At 40.4% G+C, this 13,569-nt stretch overlaps 1 protein-coding gene across 1 annotated transcript; it reads left to right on the plus strand.

Moving 5' to 3' along the window:
- Positions 1-1,946: 1,946 nt before the first annotated feature.
- Positions 1,947-11,712, plus strand: LOC135475885 (carbohydrate sulfotransferase 15-like). The gene is made up of 7 exons (XM_064755833.1): positions 1,947-2,250; positions 3,483-3,711; positions 7,225-7,341; positions 7,979-8,138; positions 8,981-9,146; positions 9,747-9,894; positions 10,986-11,712. The coding sequence occupies exons 1-7, from the start codon at positions 1,951-1,953 to the stop codon at positions 11,174-11,176; spliced, it is 1,311 nt and encodes a 436-aa protein (XP_064611903.1). The 5' UTR covers positions 1,947-1,950; the 3' UTR covers positions 11,177-11,712.
- The last annotated feature ends 1,857 nt before the right edge of the window (positions 11,713-13,569 follow it).

Below are 13,569 nucleotides of genomic sequence, written 5' to 3' on the forward strand. Positions count from 1 at the left end.
TATCAATACTTGTCGATGTATCCCTGGGATACATGTATATCAGTACCTGTCTCTGTACATGAGATACGTGTATATCAATACTCGTCGCCCTACAGGTGTTACATGTATATCAGCACTTGTCGCTGTAGCGGGGATACATGTATACCAATACGTGGCTCTGTGTAGGAGATACATGTATATCAGTACCTGTCGTGTACCGTGATACATGCATATCAATAACTGTCGTATACCGGGGATACATGTAGATCATTACTTGTGCCGACGTTGGACCAGTTTGGTCAGGCAGCGGTCTGTAATATGTGTCGCTCAACCTGAGAAGTTTAAATGGTACCCATCTGATCTAAAAAGAGTGAAATACAATATGTTTACGTAGAACCATTCTGGCTATGGAGCACGTTGCACGTTAGCGAGGATCAATGAAAGCTCGCTTTGTTCTACTGAAAGACATGAAAGAGTTTTATTTGAAGAGAAGATTTATTAGCTTGGGTGTTAAAAATTCGACATCGATTTGTTGTCTGTTCAGTCTGTGTCCATGGTTGTCCTATCCTCCTTTAGCAGGTGAAATCGATCGTCGTATTTTTGCTACACCAGCAGGACAAGTTATTAATATCAGACGCTACAATGTTTGTCCTCGGCAGATCAAGAGAGGAGTCCACATCTAATGCCCAGGGCCTAACAGGCCTTTTCTTAGACCCTCTTGCGAACTGAACACAAGTCATGTAATTACACAATGTATAAGCCACTGTCGTCCTGCATGTAATATAATACACGCAACTCATTGCGATAAATCGCAGAACGCGACCGATGACAGGCAAGGTAGTTTAACGGACTGCACAGTTATCACTCGAGAAGTGTCGGGCGTGAAGGATTTCCTCACTGTGTGTGTTCGCTTGCTTGCGATGGTTTAACGTCGCCTTCTACATAATGCTGGTCGTACTATTATGTCTGCTTGTAGGGATCGCCATCCGGGCCTATAGTCGACAGGTTTATTAACATGGTTGTTCCAGCAGAGCCCTCGCTCTCGCTGGCTACGACTGTTAACGCGCTTAGTTGCGCCACAACTGTCACCATCGAACAGTGAGGTCTCGTGTTCGAATCCTGCAGCTTTATTTCAGAGAGTGTTGTCAGATGTCCGGCGAAGAGCGATGGTTTCTTTCCACCGTAAATGTTTCCACAGCAATGCAAGTGAAAAATTCTAGAACACGCTGTCAAACATAAATGAAATCAATAAATAAACAATTTAAAGGTTACCATATACTAACACCGGGCAAACCACTATATGTCTGATCCCCTTATATACCTGAAAAAGATTGCTAAAGTTTATATCTTTGCACCTGGTCCTTAACCATGTGTTGGAGACAATCAAAAACCAAAACTTATAACAAAAGACAGTACCATTTAGCTCCTGTAAAAATGTTTTTCTCAAAAGTTTGCGCGAACCGTGATTGGTAGGAAGAACCATTTGCTGTCTTAAAATACTTTTGCATTATTTGACCAATTGGTTGGTGTTGAGTGGTCAGTTAAGTATTGTACTGTAATGCTCATGTGTTACTGCAATCTTATGCCGAATACACCTGTTATGAGACGGCATTCATGAAATGGGAAAATACTGTGTCCGAGTGCTGATAGCAATATGCAGAAACCGCTAGAACAGGCTTTGAACGAAATTCAATATGCCAGGAAAATTGCGTGTTGTGTGAAACCACAAATTTTATCTATGAATCAGTATAGAATATTTAAAACACACAGATAACTGCCTCTCCTAGGGCGCTGTTAAATGCCATCCTCACATAAATTTGAAGATTTAAGGCCCAGCCTCAGTGTTGATTTCCCTTATCAAGATAGGCAAACAGTATTCCCGCTCTGATCGTTACTGTACACATCTTTGTGAAACTCAGTGCCTCACATACTCCTTTAAACATCTCACGGCAACCGGAGGACTAAAACAAGATGTGCTTATTGAAGGTCAGACGCAGTATGGTGCGAACTATTTTAAGCCAATTGGGAGGTGTAAGTGTTCGGGCCAGACGATTTTTTTTGGTTTTGTGTCTTGCTGGTGCCGTGGGTGTTTTTTGTCTCCACAACGCAATGTTTTCGGTCAAAACTTGGATGAAGAAGGATGTGTTGACATCTGGGACTATTGTACGTAACAGTCCCAGGTTGACATCTACTATATCCCGCGCATCGGACGAACCCAGTAATTCAACGATAGGTAACGGAGAGTTGTACGACAGTGACATTTTGTCAACGGTAAGTGAACGCGATAATACGAGCCCGTGTTGTTTTAGAACAACAGAATATCCATGCAGGCAGCATTGTCTTGTTTGCCACACGCTGGTGATATTTGCTCCCGCGTTTAGTGTACAGCGATATTTTTTGATATTTGGAGAAAGATGTAAAATTATTCACCTTTAGGTTTGAAGGATACGAATGCATGTAAGTGATATAGAGGTAACGTCTATATTCATCTGCTTGGCAAATACACAGTGGCGTGTACGGTATGAGATGCGATCGAAACAGTTTAGGCAATTTAAAGCAACTTATTCCTATACATGTATGACGTTGTGCGACACTCATTCATTCTACAGAAAATAAGCAACTAATCAATTTCGAATACTATACAAGGTTGCCTAAAAATATATTGTAAAATGGACAAAGCATATCGGTTTAATGCATGTTTTTAGATGTGTAAATGTTGGACACTTACGTTTGAAGTAACCCGGTGTGGTACTGTGCTCTTGACGAAATACAAGAGTGGTATTATGTCAAGCATTTCAAGTGTCTTTCTATGATGAAACACTTCAGATAGTCTGTGAGATATCAATGATCAAGACCTTAAAGCTTTTACAAATTGAATGCAGCGCCAATAAAAAGACCAAAAAAAAAACCCCATCAAACTCCATCATCAGATCATAATACACTGGTAAGTTGTTGTCATGGTAATTTTCAATTGGCTTTTCGTGGAATCGAGAGCGGCAAAGAATTTTCTATCAGAAAAAAGTGTCCCTTTCATATTTAATTGAAACTGGCTGTGATACTGCCCCTTAAGCGTTTGCTGACTTGTGGCTTCTTGCAACCAAAGGATTTCCTGAAATTGGAATATCTCGGCACCAATACAGGTGTGTCCAAGAATTAAAATCATAATATGTGATATTCTGAAAGATAAATATAATTCGCCTTCTCAGGAAGTCTGATTTTTCTCTATCCAGTGATCTCGTTTCAGAGCGCAGTGCCATGGACAGCGACTGTACCATTCCGATAAAATATAAAATATAAACAGCAGCTATGAACTTCCTAGTGTACGAACGTGTCCCTATCTTTAAAAGAGTCATTTATTTAGATCATCGAGAAAAATCGCTATTACACACTGTAATAAAAAAACTTATAGATGTTATGTAATTATTGTTTTTGGTGGAAAAAAAAGAAAGTTATGGTGTTTCATGTTTATCCCCTTACTAAAAATGATACTCTCATATTTTCAGCGGCCAATAAATTATTTACACAGCTTCAAAAATCCGTGCTGGCATGAGCGTTTAAAATACGGATCAAATGTCACAGAATCTCGTGGAAACTTCCATTGCCTTCCATACTTCTTCATTGCTGGTTTTGCTAAATGCGCATCGACCGATCTGTATTATCGGGTCATCGCGCATCCGGAAGTAGTACCACCTCGTGGGAAAGAATGTCACTGGTGGACCAGGGAGAGGTTTGGTGAGTGTCAATACCCTTTACCTCAAACCTTCTATAAAAGTTCACCCGCTTGTATTGTTCGCAGGGCCCTTGTGACAATGTCGACTGTGCTGGTGCATCCGTTTGCGCCGTCTTACCTGTCTTCCACCAATATGACATGGAAGGTTGCATACATCATTAGTGAGAAAATTCCCCAGTGACTTACAAAACGGAAAGTCGGTTTACCCCATACATAAATTTAACTAACCCTGAGTATGACGTTAAACAAGAATCAAAGTGTGTTGATTAAATTCTGTTTAATGAATCTTTGTCTTTTGCGCTTAAGCTTCTTAAAAGCTCTGACTCAAATGTCATAGTGCTGACTCGCTGCGACAATCAGACACGTGTTCACCAATGAAGTCACGTGTTCGAATCCATATCTGACTGTTTCTGCTGCGGTTTAAAATAGGTTTGTCAGCAGCTCCAGGTCAGCGATTTACTCCGGGCATTCTCCTTTCCTTCACCTATAAACCTGGCCAACATGAGTGAAAGTTAATGTACAAAAGTTAATAGATCATGCTCTGTCCTTGTTGGAATCCATTCACTTGGTTGCCCATGCGCGCACAGCTATTTTGTCAGTCTGTTTCACATTGGTATCAATCATGGCCTAATAGTTTTAATCAGCAATAAAGGCTTCCTTAAGTAAAATGAAACTAATGTAAAAATTGTAGCCAAAACCTATACTGTGCGTGATATTTAGCTGCTGTAATAAAAATACCATATAAGAAAACGAAAGATAGCGGTATCGCATTATACGTTTCACTAAATATGTGGGGATGAGGACATTTTTTATCGTACATTTGTCATACGATATTTTGTACGTCACTATTACCGTACCATTGTTCTATATGTGCAATTATCGTACATATACGACATCTTTGTGAAAATGGGGCCACGGCTCGTAGGAGTCAGCTACACTTAAAGCGATACAGAATTGACGCTCACTGGTTGGTCAGATAGAGAGTGAGTCAAATCCAGGCTATACCTAGTCTTAGCGACCTGAACACAGTGTCATAGCGATGGGCTCCGTTTGTTATCGGCCATGTTTATGACAATCGCTATATCACCCCTGACAAACAAAAAAACACGCGACCAAGGGAAATTTGAATCTTCCGCATGCGCAGGTACGTCTATCAAGGTGCTGTCTAGTGATAGCGAGTTTCTCTCTCGGTGCAAAACCGTTCTCAGATCGTCTAATCGTGGAGAGTGACGATTTATGAAATAAAACCATAGAACTTATAATGGCTTCAGACTAGGTCGGGTACTGTCTGTGTATTGGATATGATTGATCTTGTATCACAGATGTATGGAAGCCGGAAAATGGCCATCAACGAACCAGTGCCATCGTTCCATCGATTAAGTGAGTGCCTGGGTTGTAACACATCGCCCGGCGATGGCACGTTGATGCGAAGCGATCGCACGATGGCACAAAGCGATGGCACAAAGTGATGACACTATGCTAGCGCCGTACCATCGCTTCGTGTTATCGTACCGTCGTGCCATCGCTTAGCATCATCCTACCATTATTTCGTGCCATCGTACCATCGCTTCGTGCCGTCCCAAGAATACTCACGTGATAAGAGCAGTGCATTGTGATCTTTATTTTCATTTTCTGCTGCTGATGCTTGTCCAAATTTTTTCATACATTTTGAGTTGGGTTTGTGTAGCGTCGAGCCTTTATCCTTAAGCGTGTTCAGACAGTTTTTTAATTATTCAAAAAACAACGGCATTCTGGATATTGTGTGGATTCAATGTGTTCAGACGTCTATCCATTTTAAACCCTGTTTCTGACACTTCCATAGTTGACATTGTTTGCACGATTTAGTATATTATAACCTTAATATATGAATTTGTATTTGGTCTCTACTCTCAAAAAATAATGTGTTATATGTATTCTGTTACTGCAGCACATTAGTCTGTTAAATATAGCACACATTCTATTAATTCAACATACCGATTCTATTAGACTAACGTGATATTTTGTTAAATATGACGTTAAAATGTGTTATAATAACAGAATACATTCTAGCATCACTCGTACAATAGACTCTGTTACATTTAACAGATGAATGTTTTGAGTGTAGTAGTAAATGGTCTTATGGCAGTATGGGTTTGCAGTTGGATGTCAGGAAATTTTGTTATAAAAAAACAATGTATTCTGTTCGCTGAGGCAGTGGTGTAGGTTGTGTTAATGTGTGGAGTTTGTTCTAACCGCATGTTGGTGCACCTCTTGTGAAACATAGTACTCTCCACGTCCATCGTCCAACATACGACTTGTTCTTTAATAATTGACGTCACCCGAGGCAATGAGTTCTTGGTGTTGAAATCAGGCATGGACTTTAACATTATGAATTAGTAACATTATGAAAAAAGGTTTCTAAGTGCGTTTTTCTTACAATAATATAAAACCTACAACATATCAATATGTAGAGAATGTGGTGTTACTTGTCACTAACGGAATTCAATTTTGGTAGCGAGTATGATTGATTTTACAGATAGCCGAGCATAAGCGACTGGTTAAAAGAAATAGACTATAGTAATGAAATGTATGTACCATAGTGCACCACGTGGCACGATGACACGAAGCGATGACACGATGGCACGAAGCGATGACACGATGGCACGAAGCGAGGTGCCATCGTATCATCGCTTCGCGTCATCGTGTCGTTGTATTCCATGACAGAAGTCGATAAACTGACCAATCAGTTTGATTACTGTTGAACTAACCACGCTCCGTGTCACAGTGTCGGGGATAGTACAGACGAGAGCTAAGCATATTTGATAATAATACTTTCGCGTGGACATCCCCCGTGTTCGGGTTGTAGCCTAAACTAAATATTAGGTACGGGTATGGCACATTTCTTCAAGCGAGAGTAAGCCTGAAGGCTTTAATCCAGGAAATTGTCTGTCAGTCAGCGTCGATTCAATGTCCCTTTAAATGAACATAGCGCTTTGCTTGTAAGGCTTTACATGTCATATATTTTAGAGCCTGCATACAGAAATAGCATTCCCTGGCAGCACTAGAAAAGAATGCATTCCACTCTATGTCAACAGTAACTCGTTGAGTTAAACTCGTTGAGTTTAATCGCCGTTTTTTTTACCTAAATGAAGGCAACTTGTGGTTTCAGTTAGGCTTTTTCCCGTTTTTCTGTACCGATAAACTATATAAATAACTCATAGCGTATTCCAGGCTGTGAATCTGGCAGCTTTGGCAGATTTATATGTATACAAATGACAGATTTTTAATTATTCATCTACTTCCTTGGGGTACTACATGCTTATGTTGCCGCCTTATGCATAAGGCTGGCTGGTGATTTTGCCGTCTCAACGTGACAGAGAAAAATTGAGGCCTTACAGATACCCAGTGTTATGTATGTTACATTTTATTACACACATTTCATAGGAAGTGTCAGTTGATTAATCGCTTGATGTCAAGAGTTGATGAATAATTTAAATTTTGAAAGTGACAAGCTCTTATTTCCTCTTTTTTTTTAGATCCAAAGTCTTCACTTCGGTCATTTGAGGATTACTTGTCGTTTTTGCAACCAGCTACCGATCAAATATTTATCGAGTCAGAACGACAACATAACAAGTTTAACAGACTGGTGACAGGTGGGTCCTGGGTTGTGTCACAATCAATGAGTCTATATGATCCTTCTGTTGCCTCGCTGATGTTTAAAGTACTGACCCTTGACCGATGAAATCGCGTGTTCGTACCCAGCTTTCTATGTTTCCGCTACGACCTTGTCAGGTAGGTGTACCGGCCAAGGTCGGTAGTCCATACTTCTGGCTCTCCCCCCGCTTACCCCCACCCACAAAACTGACAACCGTCACATAAGCTTTGTTGGTTAACGGCATAGGCTATCTATGAACGCGGGTTCCACTGAGCCAGGGAACGTCCTGGCCTCTGAGTCTTCATATCTTTAGCATGTATGATTTACATGCAACTTGAAATTCTTACTGCTCGGAAATAAGTAACCAGTCTTTATGACCTGACATAAGTAAATCGTTCATCTGTCTGCCTTTCTTGCCGTCCATTTCTTTAATGGATTTATCAACTGACTGGTTGCTTTGATTGAACAGAAAAACGAACGTAATTTGCCAAACCCCCCAAAAAAAGGAATTTCATTTTGCGACTTCATTGGGCTTTGGCTGATCCTGTCAGCATCAACGCTTTATAGACAGGCCTTTTTTGCAATATTTTACATTTCTCTTGAACTCATTATTTCCCGTGTCTTCCAAATCCTAGTTGACGCCAGCGGCTCAACGTTGTGGGATAACTTCTACTGGAGAGAAATTCCAGAAAATGACGCCTCCGCGGAAGAGCCTCGCTTTCGCAACTCACACTGTCTCAAGCACATCCTTCCTAAAGCCAAATTTATTGTTTTGCTGAGAAATCCTACAGAAAGGTAAGTGAGAATTTCATTCTCAGAAGTTTCCATGAAGTAAACGATTTTTTTAAATGCCAGATTGACAAGGAACATTCTTCTTTGGCATTTTAGATGTTTATTGATTTCTTTGGGGTATATATAGTCGTGCCGAGGATGAGGGCTGGTGAAAACTATCGTCTTAATTCGCCAGGATCTTGACAAATTGCCTGACTTAGTATAATTAAGACATACAACAGAGAGAGAGAATACCAGAGCATTGACGACAGTGTGATTGTTGGCAAATGGTCACACGTCCCCGGTGAAATCGGGCCTCTTATCAGTTTATCTCAGTTAGGGTTTTATTCTTACGGTTCATGAAAATTTAAATAGTAGCAAATTACACGCCCCGTATAGCACCATGGCACTGGTAAAAAAATGCAGTGATGCTAATTGAAATTTATTAGATGTCACTGGGCTAGAATTACTCGATTTGCTGTGTAGTCTTCACAATAACATAAAAACCGCAGTGACACAAGCATAAGCTGGGTTCGACCACGAATCATCTTTGGTTAAGAGTCAATATGGTATGCGCACTTTGGCATATAATGGGCCATGCAATGATTCTCGTTGACGTTGAAGTATACTCGATTGTAAATTAAGAAGGCGTTAATAAATCGTATTTTGTACCAGGTCTATTTCCCTTTATGAATCATTATTAACCAATAATGGTGCAAGGATTTTAACAGGTTGAAGAGATGGATATTTTCTGAATTCGAGTCATTCCGCTAAAAAAATGACCTCCAGCTCAGGGGAGATTGGCCACCGCAAAGCTGTTCAGCACTCACATGCACACTTACAACATTATGTTTTCGTTATCATAGGATGTGGTCTGAATATCTCTATCTATCTCCAATGTACGGCAAAAATTTGTCCGCTGTGAACTTCCACGACAGAGCTGTGGAGTCAGTGACGACGTTTAAGTTGTGCCTACAGACTCGCAGTCTGAATGCTTGTTTGTACGACAAAGATGTCATAAATACGATGCGAGTAAGTATTTTAGAGTTTAACCTTGCGAAAAAAAAATTAACATATCTTTGTAAATCATTGGGAAACGTAATTGTATTGTGACACTTAGACTGATAATTAGGAGAGGATTTTGTTAGATAAAGGCTCCGGTCTTGGCAAATGGTATGTTATGTATTTATCTAATGACTCCCCGAAGTTGTGGTCATAGCAGTGCGTGCAACTTTGGCGCCAGCATGCTCTGCGCTATGTTTTACTTTATCTCACATTATCAATCGTTTTTCTATACATAGCATGTATTATTATCACCGTTTCTACTGCCAGCAGCACACTTGTACTGCAGAGATACACATTATAATTGTCGGCCTTATTATGGGTTGTAGTTGAGGATTTTTATGCACCAAGAAACAATCCTTTCGTTACATTTAGTGGTAACTGAATTTTATTCATCACATTATGTACATATAGTTACATCATTCCATATATTTCCGAATATGCGGATGGTCGTGGCTTTACCCACGGGTCCTGTTGGGTTTCGTCCCACCATAATGCTGGCCGCCGCCGTATGTGGAATATTCTTGAGTGTGGCGTAAAACACCAATCATATTTGCCTTCTTTACCCAGTTGCGCCTTCATGTGGGCTTGTATGGCCCCTACATCCGTCGATGGTTGCAAGTCTATCCGCCTGATCAGTGTCTTTTTCTACAAACCGAGGACTACTCTAAGAATCTCCGTCAGAGTCTGAAAAGGGTGTTTTCGTTCCTAGATCTAGGTATGTAAGGAACCTGTAGGCTCTTTGTTGATTATATGAGTTATGGCCTTCTTCATGACACAAGTTGATACAGATTTTTACAGGCGTGAAAGAGTGTAATATTGACTCATACCGATGGCAGAGGTCAGTATTGCTCATGAATACCTGTAAAAATCTGTATCGACCAAATCAAATGGCTTGAAAGTTTTACTGAATGACTCGATAAAATGAGCATGACACTACAGCATGGAGAAGGAAAAAAAACTCGGATGCGTGAAACTTCTAGATGCGTGGAACATGCGGTGATCACATATTCATTGTGCTTTGCTCCGCATAAAAGTGCAAGAAAAAACAAGCGATATACGCAAAAAAGTGGATGGTGCCTCGCTGTAAAGAATACGAATGCATTTCATAGAACAAGAATGACCGTACAAGTACTGGACACCAGTAGCCTTCCACAACGTCCGTGATTTTGCATGATTGGCTATAAGTCCAGTGGAGCTCCCTTAAGTGTTTTATCAAGAACGCTGAGGTCCACATCAAAGTGGACAGACGACGTATTTTACAGTTCACCAGCTGGGGCTCGTTCTACGGGCGTAACTTTACGAAGCCCCAGGTAACGGTCGATAACCCCAAAGATATTTTGAGACCGACACTGTGATTCCTTCGCCCTTATACACAGTTTCTGTCGCCCTTGTCCATAGTTTATAGGTGCGGGAATCGTGTTTTTGCCGAGACGAAACGCAATGAATGTCAGCGTAACGTTTTAGCTATCTTGCATATCTGCGCTTTACATGTGCATGGTTGAATATCTCCACCGAGATATGGACGAGAATTATCGACCGCGTGTGTTTTTAAAACCAGAATTCTGATAGGCTTGCAATGGTTCTTTTTCATCTTCGCAAATGTGGCAATTTTGTTTTCAATTTACATATCTTATCAATAGTTCTTTGGAAATCGTAGCGTTTTTTGTTGTTGAGAAGTAGGACCTTTACAGTTTACCTTGCCCCATTGACCAGTAATGAGCCAATGTTCTAGAAATGACTCAAGGAATTGGTATCTTTTTTCTTTCTGAAATGTAGAGTAATTGGGGTGCTCTTTCTTGTTTTCAGTTGATCTTTCGGATACAGAATTGGATAACATTGTTTCCATGACAAACAGGAACCAGAGATTTCCTGAATCACAGGAAATTGGTGACATGTGGAACGTAACACACCAACTGCTGGATCAGTTTTATGAGGCCTCGAACAGAGAATTGGCTTCCATACTTCAAGACGACAGATACCTTTGGAAAAGCAATTAGCTTAGAGCTCTACCTCTTCATTATACTTAGAGGCTTCATTACTGAAGACAATGAAGCCTGATGCTGTCCAATTTAAACTAATTTTTTCATCTGCCTACATTCACTGGCTGTCAGCCCAAGAAAGCCTTGCGGCATGTGTCGTCTATTTACGGAATGCATTCGATCTACACCTCGAGAGCTCTGCACCCATTGTATGAACATGGCTATACACGACTTGAAATATAAGCATACAATAAATATTTTAAGGTTTGCTTTATAGCCATAGTACATCACCGAAGATATTACAGCAGGTAGGGGAGTATACTTTGTCCAGTTTAATGAAGTTTTTTTGTTTGTTTGTCAACCTGTCCCAACCGTCTCTGTCCAGATCACAAGCCTTTTACCAAATCAAGAGTTCGAATCTTCTCTGTTTCTTTCGTAACGTTTTCGCATTATGGAAAAGACTATAGCATATAGAGTAAAACCGGATCATCAACCACAGTATAATACTTGGCAAATGGACACATGCAACCTGTGAAATCCGCCCTCTTGTTTGTTTGTATGTAAATATGTTTGTATGCATGTATGTTTATTTGTTTGTATGTATGCATGGAAGGATGGGTGTATGCATGTATGAATGTACGTATGTATGGGTATTTACGTCATACTTAACAATTTTTCAGTCGTATGTCCTAATGTTATATCATTAGGTTTGTGTACATACACTGTCTCCCTGAGGCTGGGCAAGTCCACGCCGCTTCCGCGACTTAAGTATCACACCGAAGACACCAGACGTGACACCCCACCCAGTCACATTATACTGACACCTGGCCAACTAGTCCTGTTTCCTCGCAAAATTAGGTAAAACAAAGCGCAGTGATTTACGATATCATATCATATCTAGAATTTCTCCAAATTCTGTGATGTCATTACATTTAATAAACAATCCCATAAAAACAAGTGACCAGTCGGTGATGATCGTTCGTATACCCCCAGAATCTTAGTTTATGCAGGAACACAGTTAAAAAAAATACATTGCACAGAAAATAAAATCAGAGCAGCGACGGCAGTGTGATGCTTGGCAAATAGTCACCCGTAACCCGCGAAATCCAACCTATAAATATATGGTCAACTTACCTTCGTTACGGCTTTGTTGTTACTGTTACCTCCCCATCTCACCATCACCATGGCGTAGCAGAATTTGCGCCCCAAAAATGCGGTGATTTCAACTGCAATTTATTAGACGTCAGTGGTCTAGAATTACACAAAATGCTGTTTTTTTATCACATTTAATATACAACTGCATGAACAATAATGACGTCCTTGGGGAAAGAAATTGGAAAAACTGGATTTATGAAATTTTGTGAATGTGGCATCTCTCGTTTTCTTGGCTGGGGGGGTGCATGTCGAGTGGGATACTTACCAAAGCTCAAAGGTTTCCCGCAAGGCGTGCCTGGCCAAGAGCGTGACGAAGTTTAACTGTGAGCGAGAGTGACTCTCTAACATATCAGCAATTAAGCCACTGACAGGTCTAGAAAATATACTGAACAAAGAAACTTACCCACATAGACCAAAGTGTGTTGCGAGTCGATAGATCTGGTTTATGGACGTAATAAGCTTACACTAAAACAGGATTAGACATTAAGGTGCGCTTGGTGCAACCTCCACAGTCAACTGCCACCCTCTCGCATTTACCAGCAAATTCGGCATCTAAGCTCATCCACGTGAAATTGTGGTCACAAGCGCATGATCACGTTTTCACGTGCGTACTGCATGCACTCTGCGTGGTTCATCACACTTGTAATGGTCGGATGCGGCAGGTTAGACCTGGCCATTATTTGCCCATATTAACTACCTTGTATTACCCATTTTCAATACAATTTATTTCTCAAAATGAAAAGTTTCATTTTTTGTTCAGTATAGTCAGATGGTCTCAAAAACAAGTTGACTACCTTTTCTGTGATGTAATAAAGGTGTTCAGCACTCATTTTTCACCGGCATTTGATTTGTTTTTAATGCTGTACTTAATAATTTTACCCTCCTATGCAAGCGTTCATTTTCATGCATACAGGAAATTAGAGTGCCAGAGTAAACCACCAACATAAGCCATGTACCTGACACGCCATCTCTCTTAAAAAGTCACAGCCATCCATCGAGAGGTGGATTCGATCGTGCAAACTCACACAGACAATATGAGCCAACAGGTGAAAAGCTGTGTAAAAACTCCGTTCAAAACACCTCCACATGGAGTTGTGATGTTCTGATCTCCAAGTTAGTAAAACTGAAGCATTGAAATGGGGCATATATCTAAAAAAAACTGGAATATAGCTAAACTATGGAAACAAACACTTCTTCATCCACAGAATTTCATGAAATTAACATTAAGATCAATCTCTGACGAAATAGATACTGTC

The sequence above is a fragment of the Liolophura sinensis genome, chromosome 9 (assembly GCF_032854445.1).
Source record: "Liolophura sinensis isolate JHLJ2023 chromosome 9, CUHK_Ljap_v2, whole genome shotgun sequence".
In the NCBI taxonomy this organism is placed as follows: domain Eukaryota; kingdom Metazoa; phylum Mollusca; class Polyplacophora; order Chitonida; family Chitonidae; genus Liolophura; species Liolophura sinensis.

Coding starts and splice junctions, on each gene's coding strand:
- LOC135475885 (XM_064755833.1), top strand. CDS start 1,951: ATGTGCTTATTGAAGGTCAGACGCAGTATGGTGCGAACTATTTTAAGC. Junction 2,251..3,482: donor ACAGTGACATTTTGTCAACG/GTAAGTGAACGC, acceptor TCATATTTTCAG/CGGCCAATAAATTATTTACA. Junction 7,342..7,978: donor GTTTAACAGACTGGTGACAG/GTGGGTCCTGGG, acceptor TCCAAATCCTAG/TTGACGCCAGCGGCTCAACG.